We start from the raw sequence: 16129 nt of genomic DNA, 5'->3' as shown, positions 1-16129 counted from the left end.
CCCCCTGGTTCTGCAGGTGCCATTAACAACAAAAAAGGCCACTGACAGCAGCTGCCTTTTAGTTGCCTTTTATCCACTTATTGAGCATCAGCCTTTGGGTTTTTGCAGATCCATAGTGAAAGTAAAAACCAATACTAAACCAAAGAAACCTCAGGAGCGGAACAATAAATCTCCTTTCACTCTTTCCCCTCCCAGTTCTTGCTTTGCTTTAATTTTTCTTACCCAAGAAGAACTAGTTTTCTCACTCCATTTTAGTTTTTGTTTGTTTGTTTGTTGTTAGTCTCAAATCATATTCCCCATTTATTGGGGGGTCAACCAGACGTGAAAACTGCACACAGAAGCTTAAAAAGGCACCAAGCAGACCTCTGCCACTTCTCCCTATCTGATTTTTGGCTGAACATTCAGGTGCTCCTTGCACTCAGAAGTCTCTGCTGTCGTGGTTGGATGCAATTACTTTCCATGACCATCGGAAAGGCAGCATCCTAAGTCCTTACTACGCGTTGCAAATCCAAGCAGAATCCAAGTGTGCCACCTGGGCAGCTCTTCCAGCAAGTCCCACAGCAGAAGACGAAGTTCTGCCAAAAAATAACTGTTACTTGTGGAATTAGCATGGCAAATAAGCCATGCCAGAGCGACAGTTGCAGGGAATTGCAGACCTTCCACTGCCAAAGGAGAGATGGTCGCTCTTCCAGGGATCCACAACTCCTGTGGGCAGCCTGCTCCAGCCCCTCCCCACCCTCCCAGTAAAGAAAATCATAATGCATGTGTAGGATTCAGACACGGGAGACGATTTAATTCCATGGGGGATTTCTGCCAGCTCAGTCTTTGACGCTGCTCAATGAATGTAAAGATTTTAACGCCACTTTTGCACGTGCACAGCTCTTGGAAAGGAGCAAAGCCTTTTCCAAAGGAGAACGGAGTTGCAGAGGATGTTTTCTTCTAAATCCATTCTGGCTTCTAAATGGCAGCACTCTGCGTTTTTTGGAGGAGACAGAATGGATTTAGAAAGTGGCTGCTTATCGATTTATTGTCTTTATGCTGGACATAGCTTTTTATTGAAGAAAGCAGATACTCAATACTGTTAACTAGTAATGGGAATTGACTTTTCACTAATTGCACAGAACCTGGCATTAATACACTTTAATAGAAAATAGGCTTGTGCACTCCAGATCAATCTAAAAGTTTTTTTCTGACAACACCACAGACAAAGGACTCCAGCAACAACAGCACAGCTAAATAAGATGTTGTATTTATTTACTTATTATTCCTCCAATTATTGAGATAGGGAACTATCTCCAGGGAACAACAAAAATACTTCAACTCTGCTGCTTTTCCACTGTTTGTTTGCTCCTGGTCTGCTGTTCTGCCCCATTTCCCTGGTTTGTACACAGACAAGCATTTTTATCTTCCTCAGGTACACTGGGATACAGGCAGAATAAACATCCTGGAAGTAAGGCTGACATTGAGAAATAAACTGATTTATCACTCAATAAACACTGTAAATACGTATAAAGACTTGTTGTTGTTGTTGTTACTATAATATGTGTTTAAAATGTTAATGTCAAGAAACAAATTCTCTGTGTGTCCAGCTTCACCTTCTGGTTTCTCGTTAGAGAAGCACAAAGGGGGATAAACCTCCTCGGTGTTATTTAGGTGTGTGGCTCCGTGGGGCTTGGCTTGTTCCTGAGGAGACATCGATGAGTTTGTGGGGCCCAGCAGAGGAAAGCCAGCACTGCATTTTCACCCAAGTGTTGTCACTGCCTTGGAACATTTACTAAAAATAAGGCTTGCTCCCTTGATGCAGTTAACAGGTAGTTTGCACTACCTGTCAGCCACCTCCATGAAGAGGTTGAAGACAAACAAGACTCATTATCCCACTGAAACTCTTGCAGGAAGATGAGAATATGTGCTCTCACAGCAAACAGCGGTTCCAAGTGGAGGAAATTGGAGCCCTGGCCCGTTTTAGGCACTATTACCAGTCCAATAAAGCAGTTAATAATAAAGGATTGCTGGTTTATTTCATGCACTTAAATAAAACAGAGTGGCAGAACCTCACTAATGGTTTGTGACACCGGAGCATGACAGGCTTCTGAAGAAAGGCAGGTTTTCCCTGCAGTTTTGGACTTTTAAAGGGTGGAAGTCCATTACTTCATCTGAATTAAGTTTGAAGCACCATAGTCTTTATAACTACCCCTCCCACATTTATCAGGTGCTTTTAGATCCCCCCTTGGCCTTCTATGAGCGAACTGAAGCAAAAAGCCCCGTTCCCCTGGGCACTGGCAAAGGGCAATGCTAATTAGTGCTTCCTGCTAGTTAGTGATGTATGCTCATGTCATGGGAAAATCACTTTCAGCTCCGTGTGGGTCCCACAGGTGGCACAACCTGACTCCTCCTGTGTCTGGCTTCCCACTGAAGGGTCAGGGATGAGCCAGGGAACAGCATCACTCTGCTTCTCCACACAGGGCCAAAGGCAGCTCTGAAAGAAGAATCCTAAGCTTTTGAAAACTTCTGGCTCCCCACAGCACTCCTGAAATGAGAGAGCCAAAATGCAGAGGGGAAACCCCCTGCAAAGGTGAGGGGATACCCCAAAATCCCTCTCTAGGCTGGTCCCAGTGGCTCCATCTCTGCCGGGCTTTGCCACAGGGGGATGCAGGAAGGTGGGTGGTCCCTCTGGCAGAGTTTCAGGCTGAGCTGTGCCTTTGCCAGGTGCCTCTGGCAGAGTTTCAGGCTGAGGTGTGCACCTCTGCCATTTGAAAGGACAGGGAATGTGTCCCTGCAGGCAGCTGAAGGGCGTGCATTTGTTTAGTTGAGTTTTGGTCCAGGTGACAGAGGTGAAAACCTACAGCCCCATCACCAGTGCCAGCTGGTTTGGGTCACTGGACCCATCTGTAGCAGCAGGAGGTTGCTGTACCCGCTGTTGGCTGTGTCTACCCAGGGACCCACAGCTTTGCTCTGCAGCTCACCCACCACACCAAACCCCTCCTGCTGGGGGACAACATCCCCTGGTCCTTGGCAGGGCCACCCTGGAGTGCCAAGATAACACACTCAGTGAGAAAACCATTGAGAGTAACCTACTTTTTTTTTTTTTTTTTTCTTCTCCTTTATTTTGTTGCTGATAGTTTATAGAAGAAAACAGAACTCAAACCATAGCTCGCTGCTAAGGAAGCATTAGCACTTCACTATGACTGCTATTTAAAAGCATGCTATGATGCTGCTTATTAAACACTACTAATATGTTACTAATTACCGTCCTATCCTGAAGTGAATTTATAGCATTATTAATCAGTGATAAAGCCACCTCTATTTGTCCCCTTCCCTAACGTGGCAATTCATACACAAAAAGCCACTCTGTTTGTAGTGCCAGACATGCAGTTGCTTCTGGATACCTGCAGATATGAGGAGTAGCCTGCCCCACAGGAATGTTTTATTTAGTAAGACAGGCCTTCCAAGTGAAAGGGTAACCATTTCTGATCATAACCTTGGCTTTGCACTTCTAGCAATTATCCTTTAATTGCATTACCCTATTTGAAATAGAGTTGTAATTGGAAAAAAAACAATTTGACGTTCCCTGATGCCTACTCTGACATGCATTATTTGCTTTTTATTCAAATATAAATGTTCTCCGTAATGCTATCAAAGACAGGAGAAAAATAAAGCAAAATTGAAATGTCAGTAGCAATTTCTGACGTGTGAGGAGCATCACCAACTAGTGCTGGATGGGAAAAATAAAAGAGTGAAATTAGTGGAGTCAGAGGGAAGCAGAGATGTAAAAGGAGGAAGATCTCCAGCTCTACACCTCCAGAAGCTCTCTCTGCTGCACAGGGTGGTGTCTCACAGCACTGAGCTGGATACCACCTGTAACTGGGTGATGAATGGGCCTTTCAAACCACACTGAAGCAGAAGATGCAAAAGGATCATTTCCAGCCTTCCAGTTAACTGCTGAATAATTGCTAGAAGGCCAATACAAGTCAGTGAAATGCAGGCCCCCCCTTTGCTCACACCCCACAGGACAGAAGGCACACTCAGGGAGCGAAGCCCATTTACTTCTTCATTCTTGGGCAGACTGAGACAAATCCGGTTGGATCGGTGGCAGCTCAGACCACATCGCTTGCACCTGGTGTTTCTGAGGGGTGAGCTCCAGCTAGTCTGGCTGGATCGACTGCATTTACACTCCTACGTGCTACTGAGTCCTGAATCAGCCTTTTGGACCGTTTGGAGCACCACACAGATTAAAATTAAATAAATTACAGGTGCAGTGTTGGTGAGTTGGGTTCTGCCACTCTGCAGCAGGAGTATTACTTAAAATTAAGGAATCAGTACGTGCTCAGAGAGTACAAAAGGAAGACCCTGTTACCCCAGTTTGGGTCAGAGGTGCCTGGTTGGGATGGAGTGTGTGCCTGTAGAGCTGGATGTTGTAGCTCACTCATTCCAGAGGAGAAGAAATTGCAGACATCTTCTGCAGCAGCTCCCGTGATGGATGTCCTTTGTCAGTGGCCCTGCATCCTCATTTGCTCCAAACCAGATCCAGCCCAATATTTTACTTCAAGAAGTCAGCAGTTCCCAGCCAAGGAATTAACACGAGGGAGCCATAAAGCAGATGCAGCTGGAGAGATTTGGCCTTCCTGGGGTTTTTGATAAAAGCAAAACCAAACCCACAACACAGTGGGGGGGAAAAAAAACCCTCTTAAAAAATAAAAATCTTGGTTTGCTTAGAGCTATAAGCAGCTTTGATTAGTGTAAGTTACTGTGCTTTCTACCCAGTTAGTTTATACCGACCACATCCAACAGAAAGCACATGGAAAGACACCTGTTCTACTTCTGCATGTCTGGCCCCTGTCCTGATTCGGAACTCCAAAGGGGAAACCCAAATATTTAAGTTCAGATCCAGGCATTTGGCATGTAAAATTTCATAGGGACTTCAGGCTTCTCTAGATCTTTAGGGGACAGCCCTGTAGAGGTTACCTAACATTTTGTTTTGGGAATCCAACAATAGAAGGTGATTTTATTTCGGGTGTACACTGATGGTTGCTCCACAGTTGCCTTCTGCAGTGCCTTCTTAGGACTGTAGGATCTCGGGCACAATCTCCACTCCCATTTCCCACTTAACCAGTGGGGTGAATGATGTCTTTGTCCAAACAGTTCTGTCAGTTCCAGCATTTTTTGATTTTTCACCTGGGCAGAATCCACCTGGTTGCTTGGCTTGCTTACCCCCCTAAGACATTTCCCCCAAAGAAGTGTTAGGAGGAGCTCACTGGTGGGACGTGGAACAGTGCAATGAGATTTGGGGCTCCCTCAGTGTTGCCACGAGGAGCCTGTACAGTTTGAAGGAGCCTGCTGGAGGTTGGGCACCCTGCACAAGTGTATTTAACACAGTAAAAACGCTGATTTTTCTCTTCTCTTATAGATTGGACTGAAACTCCAAGGAAGCAGCACACAGATAACAAATTAAAAGTAAGCCAAAATATAATCACCTCTAATTAATAACTATTAAGAACAGCTGGTCAGAGAAAAGTTTCAGGAACATTGAAATCAGCTGGCAGGTTCCAGCCCATCTGATTACAAGCTGACAAGGAAGTCACCTGTTATAAAACAGAAGGAAAGGAGCAGTTTGGAGGTTTGATGGTGGGGATTTTTGGTTCATTTTTTGGGGGTTTTATGCTACAAACTTACAGCAGAAAATGGCTGAAGTTAGAAGAAAACTCATTCTCCTCTGGATTGCCAGGTACTCTTATGAAGAATTAAATAGAAATACTGAATTAAGAAAACTTACTCTACTGAAAGTTGGTAAAATCTGGTTTTCTACCTCTAAGCAGAGTAGTTGTGTTAATGGGTTTAAAGTTTCGGTTTCTCAGATGAGTTGTGAGGTCTTAAAAGCTGTGAAGGGATCGGGGTCTTTGAATTCCCACTGATTTCTCTGTGAGGAGTTAAGTTCTGATGGTCCTGGTAAACAGTTTACCTAGGTTGTGCAGCTGATGCTTGCTGATAAATATATAAATATATATGTTATTTTATTACGTTAAATAATGTTGTCTTCTTCATGGTACTAATTCAGTAGCTAAAATGGTCAATTTAAAATAGGTAGAGCTACCAGTTAAAATGCAAGAGCAAATGGAAGGATAACAAGGAGAAAATCAGAAGCTGATAGAAGAGAATTGCTTTTACTTCTGGTTGCAGTCCGGGACTCGGAATGGACTCTCTGTTTACTCTCAGGAGGTTGTAGTAGATAACGCTGACACCTCTGGGTGAGGTGGAGAACTGAGCTTATTGTGATCCAATCGTTAATATTGTCTTAGCTAGAGCTCAGAAAGGCGAGTCATGTAGTGTTTGATACAGATTTAATTTGCTGGTGAGTACAGGTGAAGGGCTACCAAAGAAAGCTGCGGGGGGGAAAAAAAGAGGAGATTTAGTGCAACTTTCTCACCACTCAGTCGCGGCAGGAGAAGCGGGGAAACTTTCCCATCCCCAGCTGTCCCTCTTGGCTTTTCCTCACCCAGCATCCCTTCTGCTACTGTTGTAGCTACTCTGCTAAAATACTGTCCAACGCTGGCACTGTGGATGTCAGGAATTTCCCTGCTAATCTGTGCTGTGAGGGGGTTTCTTGGCTGCCTAATACTGAATTTCTAAGGGAAGGTTCAGGCAGGAACTCTGCACCAAGGTTTCACTGTGAAATGTAAATGTACCTGCGAAAATTGCGTTGGTCTCCTCTTAAAGCACTACCAGTAATCGAGGTTTTTTTGGGGACTGGTGTGGAGCTCCCCATAAGCAAATCAGCTTCTTTTAAGTGCTGATCTCGTACTTGAGTCTGCTCTACTGCAGTCTCACGGGTTCGGGTGATACTTCTCTTGTCCTGGGCTTGATTTCTCAGCCTGTCAATGAAATCCCCCCCGTTCCGGGGCTGCATCTTTCCAAAGTGCTCCACGGAAAAGTTCAGGGAGCCACATTTGCAGCGAGCTGATGCCCTCTGCTGGGTACGAGGGACTCGGGAAAGGTAAATCCCCTATTTTCAGAGCGGGATAAATGGGTTTTGAACACGACTCCTGCAAAGAGTGAGCCAACCGCACAGTTTAATTGCACCCATTCACACCTCCCCACAATACTTCTTAATATGAATTTGGAGGACAGCTAAGATTTGGAATCTGATTTCAGTGAACGAATAACAGAAATAGTTCTGGCTATGGCTTCCACATTGGTGAATACTAGATCCAACCTGTAATTAAAAATCTTCAGATATAGTAATTTTAATGAACTGTTCCTCTACTAATAGTATGATTTAAAGGCATGCATAACTTGGAGTTGGAGAGAAATGTTTTGCCTGTTTAAATAAGTTGTCATTGACCGGGTAGAAGTCAGTGAATAAAACTTTCAGAATGTTTGCTAAACTTAAAAATAATGGAGGAAAGATGTCTGGACCCTGAAGGACAAGCTTCTCATGTCAGCACATCCCATATTCCACCGAGAGATCAGCCGAAAAATGCCAAAAGTGCATTTATTGAGACACAAACATGACAAAAATAAAGTAACTCTAACCTTAGGAGAAAACAAATAAAACCTGGAAATTATTTATGTTTTTTTCATGAGACTGAGAACTCCAAGACCTTAATGCTGATTCCAGCAAGCTGGAATGTTTCTGTCACAGAAGAAGGGACAGAACACTTCACCTCTGTGTAGCATTGTCACTACGGGGTTTCAGTGAGAGCTTTGGTGCAGTTGTCTATTGGCCCAGTCAGGCTAATATGGGTAATGCCTATAAGAAAAGGCTAAAAAGAACATTAAAAACTATTTAGTCACCGTAATTGTTTTCTTCTTTTCTCATAGCAGCTTTAATTCTGACTCCTGGATTTATAAAATCACTTTTTGTTGTGTGTAGGTCTGTCCATTTCTTGCTTGAATAGTCAGCCAAGAGACTAAAAAGTTAGGAGTTGTTTTATGTTAGTAAACTTATGATTTTAATTGATTAAGAGAAAACCAATGTCTCTCCCAAAGATAAATGCCTTGTTGTAGCATAGTGCTGACAATGTTAATGCAAAACCTCTCTGAGTTAATTACCTGACTGTACTATATTGAGTATTTAACAAAAATAATCCCAGGGGATATTTAATGGGTTTTAAACTTTCAGCTCCACAAAAGATCATACCCTGTCTTGGGTATGATCCCAGGGTTGTGTGGTAACTCACCAGATCCACAGAACAACCCTCGCTGACTTTAGAAGATATTAAATTTGGCTGTTTTCTTGGAGCTTCTGTTCAGTGAACTCAAATTGACCCATGGGATATGTACTATTCACCAACCAGACTCTTCCACTGTCATTGATTTTTTTTTTCCTTTTAAATATGTAAACTTTGTCTAGGCATTAATTTTTGCAATTAATACCAAAAGGAAAGGTTTTTATTACGGTGTATCTGCAGTTGGCTTTTCTCTTCACTGCATGCAGAGTTTTAAGTGGTTGTGAGACTGAACTGTGAACTTTGGATGGCACACTTTAGATGATGATGATGATGATAGCTTGTGTGGTGTTTATAAAAATCTGGAGGAAAAAAAAAAAACCTGAAGAAATTCATAGCTGTAAGCATTTTAAATCTGGCAGGATGGTAAAGCTTGTCTTGCAACAGTGTCTTTTAAAAGAAAGATAGATGAGGGGCACATGGAACTGTATAAAACCCTACTGCTGAATATTGATAGTTGAAATATTGAATTAATAACACACTACAGCCTAGGCATGTTAAAGAAATGCAGCTAAATGGAAATGCCCTGAATATGTTATGATAAGTGAACAGCCCAAACCAAAAAGTTAGGTTTTTTACCAGGGGAAAAAAAAAAAACCCTATGTGTCCTGTAGCCAGTATATTATCAACAGTACCCAGTACTGGCAACTTAAGTTACTGGTAATTCCTGAATCCCAAATCTAGCTGTGGACTTGGAGTGTTAAGTTATAGTCATCACATACTTGGAAAGTATGTTCAGTTCATTAAGGATGGGTACTGCTGACTCTGGTCTCATTAAAAATAATAATAAATAAATACACATAAATGACAAGATTGGACCAGAGTCACCAAAGTAAAATGTATTAAATGCCACTGGCAGGTAAGGGAAGGCATGGCTATTACTCACTGGTGGTGCTGCCATCTAAGAAAACTAGTGTGTGGCCCTCCCAAAAACTCCCATCATGTTTTCCCCATGATAAATGTGGCTGGAATAACCAGGCCAAGGAGACATCCACGGGAAGAACAGTCAACACTCAGGCCAAATGAAAAAGGGACTCTGGTTATTTTTTATAACAGATTTAATAAAAATGGGGTATAAGTTGATGCTTATACTCCACTAGGACCAGCAGATGTCAGCACAGCTCAAAGCACCTTTGGGTTTTGGTGATGCAATGTTCATGACGCTTATCAGAAAAGAAAATATGCTGAAGAAATAGAAAGATTATACAACTTGACCAACTAAGTCTTTAGAAATCAGCAGTTAAAGGTATTCTTGAATAAACGTGACAAATAAAACATGCAGATCTTCCAAGTCTAGCACAGAAGTAAGAAATTCATCCAAAACACAACAAAAAAATTGCAGGAATAACAATATATATTACTGAGATTTCACTTGCAAAATCTCTTTTCCAGAAACCTTGTTATATCGTTGAGGGCAGATGATGTATCAACCAAAGATAATTTCAATTCAACTGTGTTTTTTTATGGTAATAGTCTAGATATCCTTGGTGTGGGAACAGACACTCAAATTTATTTCGGCTGCATATAAACCTTCACCCTAAAAACAAGTAAAAAGAGAAAAAAAAAGGGTAGTGGGCTGTTGGGACTATCAGTTCAGTCCAATTACAGACTGAAAACAAACACAGCAAAATTATTTTCACTGTGTTATGCAGAAACCAACAAAATAATAATTTTGGTGCCATAATTAATACTTTAACATATTTTTCAATGCCTTTACAGTTTAATTTCAATATTTTAAGTGAGGTTTGAATTAATAAGGATAATTTGATCTCAAATCCCAGTAACCTGGATGAGATCTGAACACCTAAATGCTTTTGAATCCTTTCCAAGTGGACAGGTTTGGATTAATCAGTAACTTGGATACTCTATAGAAGATGCAGCATTCACTGTTAATACTGGAGAGAGCTTTATTAATACTGTATGTAAATTATTGAGAACTTCCAGTATTTCCCATAAAACAGATAAAACCCATTAGTTCCTGATACAGAGAAGGAAAAAATGAGGGATATGTGGAGATGGTACATTCCATAAAACAATATATGGAACAACAGCGAGTGTCTCAGGATAGATCACACTAAAATCTAGCACCCTGTGTTTAAATACAATGGAAGGGTGTTCAGTAAGATCTTACCTGGGTGACTAAAAAGCGTGAGTGCAATGCAGAACGAAGTATGAAGAGAGAGCAGCACCATTATCTCCATAATCACATGGAAAATGATTGCGAAAGAGGGCACATTAATCTTGCGGATTGTGACAAATTCCAATGGCTTTCAATAAATTACTAAATGATGAATGTGTTGTGTTTAACCAAAGCCTGGAATACGTACTCAGCATTAAATAATGCACACATATAGACTAACCAACATGCTTGTTTCTGATTATTTCCCCCCCTTCTATCTCGATCTGCTCGTAGAGCCACTTGCGGTCGCAGCGACATTCGGCCCCGCACTTGTTGGAGCCGCACTTGGGGCAAGCATAGAAACACCCCAGGCAATCCTCGTCGAGGCAGTCACAGAGGTCCATCCCACTGTAAAGCAGCAGCCCCTGGCTGTCGTAGACTTTGCTCTTGGCTGGTATGACTTGCCTGCATGAAGAAAAGCAACAGTTAGTTTCCGTGCCAAAACCCGCTCGTGTCGATGCCAAGCTGCAAGCGTTTGTGGAGGGAAGTTTGCTTTCTTCAGGTGTTCACTTTAGCACTGGTAATTTAACAGACAAACCTACCTTACTGTATTTGACAACATTTCTCAGTCCTAATCGTATTTCCACTACGTGCCCAAACTGGACAGGAGAAACAAATGGAGAGGAAAAGGATGTGTAGTTGGTGAGCAGCACACTCAGTGTCTGTCTTGTAAGTTTAAACTTGGAGAGCAGGGGCAAGGCATTAATGTGATATTTATTGTGTGTTTTAACACATATTGTGTGACTATTTAAAGCTGAGACTTCTGTCACTCTTCTACAAGGACAAGACTGGTCCAAACTTTTAGTGGAAAATAACAAAGTTCAACTTTTTTCAATAGAAAAATGTGGTGGTTTCTGTTTGTTTTTTTTTTTTTTTTAATCAGTCACATTAGAAAGTGATACCTTATCTAGTATTGTCCAACATGGATGCTAACTTTGTTCGTTAAAAGCAAGGCAAGGCCCTAACTTGCACACTTTTCTTTACCAAGTGTAACTACTGAGCTTACTGAAAAATAATTCCAATATTTTAAGCACAGTCTGCTTGATCTTACTATAATCAGATTTAGCCTACTATCAGAATTTCAGCTTGTGCATAAATTGATAGCTACATCTATGATCTGTGTAGTCTTTTCATGCCTCACAAACACTCGTTTATATTCTGAAATACTGGTTTCATGCCAACCTTTTATCTTCTGGTTTATCTCAAGGATGAGAGTGAGCTTTAGCATCCTCAAAACCAAAAAAGCAACACACAAAGACCCACAGGGATAATGCTGAATGCTCCAGAGACACTGACCATAGAGGATACTTTATTTTGAGATGAAAGATAATGTAAATACAGCAAACAGATTACCTGTCTGAATTAAAAGCTGCAATTTTTGATTGCAGCCTTCTTTTTTCCCTCTTGCTGGTCTCAGGGGTGAACTCAGTCTGCCGCCCTGGGTTAGCAAACTGCAGAGACTTTAAAGCCTTGGCTGTACGTCCCTGAAGAAAGACAGAAAATGGCATTTAATTACAAATCTAGATTCTTAAGAAAATGTCCAGTCAAGCCAGGATATTGTAATAACCCAGGTGAATTTCTGACCTAGGATTCTTAAGTCTTAAAATGTTTATGCTGGAGAACTACACCAGTCTCAGAACTCAGCAATACAAGCTTTGCAGCAGCAGTTCTAACCCATGCTTTCGGATTTCACTCCTATCAGCCTCCTAATCATGTAACTAAAAAGCACAGCTGTGCAGTAGTTCCTAGAATGCAACTGTCCTTTGCTCAGGGCATGTGTGGATGAGCTCTTGCTAGTTTGGCTGCCCACACTGCTGATGACCTGTGTACAGCCATGCACCAGCTGCACCCTGAGCTCAGCACCATCCTCCCACACCAGTTCAGGACTGCCCCTGACCCAGCACCGTGGCCTTCACAGCCCAGACACCACAACCAGAGTACACTTAATTCACCTCCGTGCAGGTTCATTTGGTAATGAACTGCTAGGAAAAAAATCCTTTTTTTTTTTCTTTTTTTTTTTAACTGAAGAGACACCCTTAGAAACAACTTCTGCAGTTGCAGTGTTCAGTTTGTTGTTTGTAGGGCTTGAAGAACAGCTTAAAATACCAGCAGCAGTCTGGTATTTACATGAACTTAGGAGTTGTAAGCCACCCTAGCAGACACAGTTTTTCAGATGTTTAAAGGCCATAATGTTTAACTAGAGGAGAGGACTTTTAAGGTCCTCCAAATAAAGGTTTAAATACGCCAAACTCCCACCCATCTTAAGGACTAAATCCTTCCTTATTTCTATGATAAAAAAATGAATTTCTTTATGTAGTAGTTGCACGAAGCCCAATTCCAACAGCTTGCAGGACTCGGGGGGGGATGGGAAAACCGATCCACGTGTGTACATCTGGATCAAGTCTTCTCCTTTGTCTCTCTTCAGGTTCCACATCCACAGATCCATTTATTATCTGCATGCACTTGGGACACAGCTTCCAACCGGGTACGAACTGTCTCCCGAACTTGGCGCTGAGAAAAGCCGCGTCGTCCATGTCAATCGCTCGTAAGTTCTTCTTGGACAGCTTTCTGTGTATGTTAAAGGGGTCGCAGCAGGATTTCTGCAAGTCCTCAAATCTCTCGATGTAAATTTTCGCGTGGTGGAGGCAGATTGTGTTGTTCTCTGAGAGGGTTATTCCAGTCCTAAGCTGAAGCAGCAGCAGGTCAGATGAAGACACATCTTGCTTAGTCTTGAAGCCAGTGTGACGGGTGTAATAGGTCTTGTGGCACTCATTGGTAGCTTGAAGCTGAACTCCAACTGAACAAGGATCCATTTTACTTTATCTAAACAACTGATTGCACTTATTTTGCCTAAAATGAGTTCTTTGAAGCCTCTAGTAGTTTCTGTGAAGATCACCCTAGAGGAAGAATTAAAATCAATTAGACTTGCACTGCAAACCTTTTATCCATAAGCTTGGCATATCGGGTTTAAGTAATTTCACAAAAACATGTAAAGAAATTATTGCCTCCTAGTGTAGACAAGGTTAAAAAGAGACTAAATTTATTCTGGAATTAAACCATGCATCTCATATTCCTTTTAGAGGCACTTTTCCCCAGCTACAATAAGCATTTATTTATTTATTTAAAATGTTTAGCAGCATTACTTTTACAAAAGCAATTTGGGAGCAAGGCATGAGGTGGATATATCTATACGGACAGCAGCCTGCTCTGGTCAGGGTCACCTCTCTTAGCACAATCCATGATAGTTTAGACCAGCACAGACAGAGACTGCTGATGGGCTAAACAATCCACCCATCCTGTTTCCAGGTAGTTTCTAAGGGGGGATTAAAAAAAAGCTGCACAGGCTGCCTAATGTCAGTCAGCAATTCCCACCCGGCAGCGCTTTCCTGTGTGTTCCATCAGGTGCAAGTCAACACACCGAATCACCCCGAGCCTTTTAAAGAACCGGTCTTGGGATATGCACAAAGGTTGGTAATTCTGGATGTTTTTGTGCAGCTCCCACCGCTGAGCGTGCCTGATGTTAAGCACCGGGCAGTCACTTAAGCACTAATTCAGCTACAAAATCCAAAGCGAGCTGCTGGGCCAAACAAAGCGTGTTGCTGTTCAAGCGCTGCCGGCGGAAACGGGATCGGGGTGGTGGAGGAAAGCGGAGCGGCACCAGGGAAAGGGGAGCCTCGCACGGCACTGCCCCGGCCTGGCCCTCCCGCTGCTCCCCGGTACCTGCCCGTACCTGTCCGTACCTGCCCGTGGGTGCTTTGCCGCCGTCCCGCTCCCTGTGCCCGGGCTCCGGCCCGCCCGCCATGCACGGCCCTCCCTCAGGGCGGTGGCGCTTCCGGACGGGCAGTGGCGGCGGCAGCAGCGGCGGCCCCTGGCGGGGCGGAGGGCCGGGAGCGACCCGCGGCCTCCACAGCGGGAATAACCCGTGCCTTCCCCCGGGAATAACCCGTGCCTTCCCCCGGGAATAACCCGTGCCTTCCCCCGGGAACGACCCGCGCCTTCCCGGGGGACCGGGCATGACCCGTGCCCTCAGCCGGGTCCCACAGAGACACTGTTTCGCACACGCTTCCCCCCCCCCTTCTCCTGGCCCCGTAATCAGCACTGCCGAAGGCGGTGTTTGTTTATTTGTTTGGTTTTGTTTGTTTGTTTTTGTTTTAAATAAAAACGAAACCCTCGCGAAATCTCTTGCTTCTTTTAATGGTGGTGGTGGTGGGAACCCAAAACACAGCCCGTTGGTCACTACAAACCCAGCGCGGCCTGCTGGTCGCTACAGTGTCGCTCGTTTCTGTCTCTTCCTGTTTATTTGATAGGATCTATTTATTTATTTATTTTTAAATTGTATAACGTGCTGAGCGGGTGTCTGGATCTGGGGTGTGTTTTTTAGGGGTTACAGTGGTGGTGGTGGTGCTGGGCTGGATGGTTGGGCTGGAGGGTCTTGGAAGGTCTTTTCCAAACCTTGGTGACCCCCATGGGCATCTTCAGGACGATGGACTTGTCAGGCAGTAGGTGTGAAATTTTTGCTGGTGTTCATTTGTTCCACATCTAGGTGAGTGAGTGACACTGCCCCCCTGCTTATTCTTGGAGCTTCTAGAATAATAATAATAATAATAAAAAGAGCACATGTGCGCTAATAAGTACCTTAGATTTATAATACCTGTGCTGGTTTCAAATTAAGATGATGGTAGTGGTATCTAAAAGAAAGCTTTGAATTACCACTTAATGCCTGTACAAAGTTTTTTTTTTATTGGTTTTTCTATTTCTGTTTAGAAAGTTGGAGCTTACTAGACAAAAAGAAAAAGGTGCTGGATGAGATTATTTTTCTTCTATTTCTGTCACGTTGCTCTCTTTGCAGACTGGATTCAGTCCAGAATTTTTGAGAGAATATGTCTGTTCCTTCCAAGCCTTTTGAAAACGTCACCCTTCTTGTAAATGATACCTCGTGCAGACTTATTTGGCACTGGGCTGCTCTACCTGTGTTGCTCCTGTCCCACAGAATAACTTCATTTTGTTGAGTTATGATAAAATGAGACACAAAAGATGTGTAAGATCATCTGCTGCGTGTTCCTGCCCACTCACAGCTATTACCCTCAGTATATCAGTGTAGCACAGCCCAGTAACACTAACAAGAAATTAAGGCCAGTTAGTCATTCTAGAGGCTTCAGTTCCCTCCCCACTCATTTATAATTAATTACTATTTGGCTTTCCAACTGATCTCCAGGGGGTGTTAATAGTAAGAAAGCTGAGTTATAGTCAGAGCAAATACAGAAAGGCATTGCAAGAACTTAAAAAAAAAAAAAAAATAATTCTAGTGAGCCGTAGAGACTGGTGTTGGGAACAGAACAGGGAGTTATATCATCTCACCACACAGTGATGGAGGTGAAAAAGAACCTTAACATAATGAAGTCCTGAAGCCAGCTGGGCACAAAAAGATCCAAAGCAGCAAAGTGGGGTTTCCTTCTTCTTTAATTCTGTTATTTACAATAGCCTTTGCCAGCACTAGTAAAGAGATCAGTGAAAGGATGTTTTAATGTAGAAATATGATCCTGAAATTGTCTGTATCCCTTCAAAACGCAAGACTGTAAATCAGGATGTCTTTTCATCTAACATTTTGCAACAATGTTAGAGAATTGGTGGCATCATTGTCTTAAAAGGCCTGTGGAGGTGAGAAATGATTTTATACTTGCTTCAGGAGATACCCAGAAGGCTGAAGCATGGGATTATAAAGCTTTAA

At 42.9% G+C, this 16129-nt stretch overlaps 1 protein-coding gene across 1 annotated transcript; it reads right to left on the bottom strand.

The window, feature by feature from the left end:
• Positions 1-9247: 9247 nt before the first annotated feature.
• ARL14EP (ADP ribosylation factor like GTPase 14 effector protein) lies at positions 9248-13298 on the bottom strand. Its single transcript, XM_027902618.1, has 3 exons — positions 12792-13298; positions 11755-11885; positions 9248-10806 (listed from the first exon to the last, which is right to left on the bottom strand). The coding sequence occupies exons 1-3, from the start codon at positions 13212-13214 to the stop codon at positions 10578-10580; spliced, it is 783 nt and encodes a 260-aa protein (XP_027758419.1). The 5' UTR covers positions 13215-13298; the 3' UTR covers positions 9248-10577.
• Positions 13299-16129: the final 2831 nt, after the last annotated feature.

The sequence above is a fragment of the Empidonax traillii genome, unplaced genomic scaffold (assembly GCF_003031625.1).
Source record: "Empidonax traillii isolate 1590-97213 ecotype Southwest subspecies unplaced genomic scaffold, ASM303162v1 scaffold891:size446522, whole genome shotgun sequence".
Taxonomy (NCBI): domain Eukaryota; kingdom Metazoa; phylum Chordata; class Aves; order Passeriformes; family Tyrannidae; genus Empidonax; species Empidonax traillii.
The sequence above is the reverse complement of the archived record's forward strand: the minus strand, read 5'-3'. Positions and strand labels throughout refer to the sequence as shown.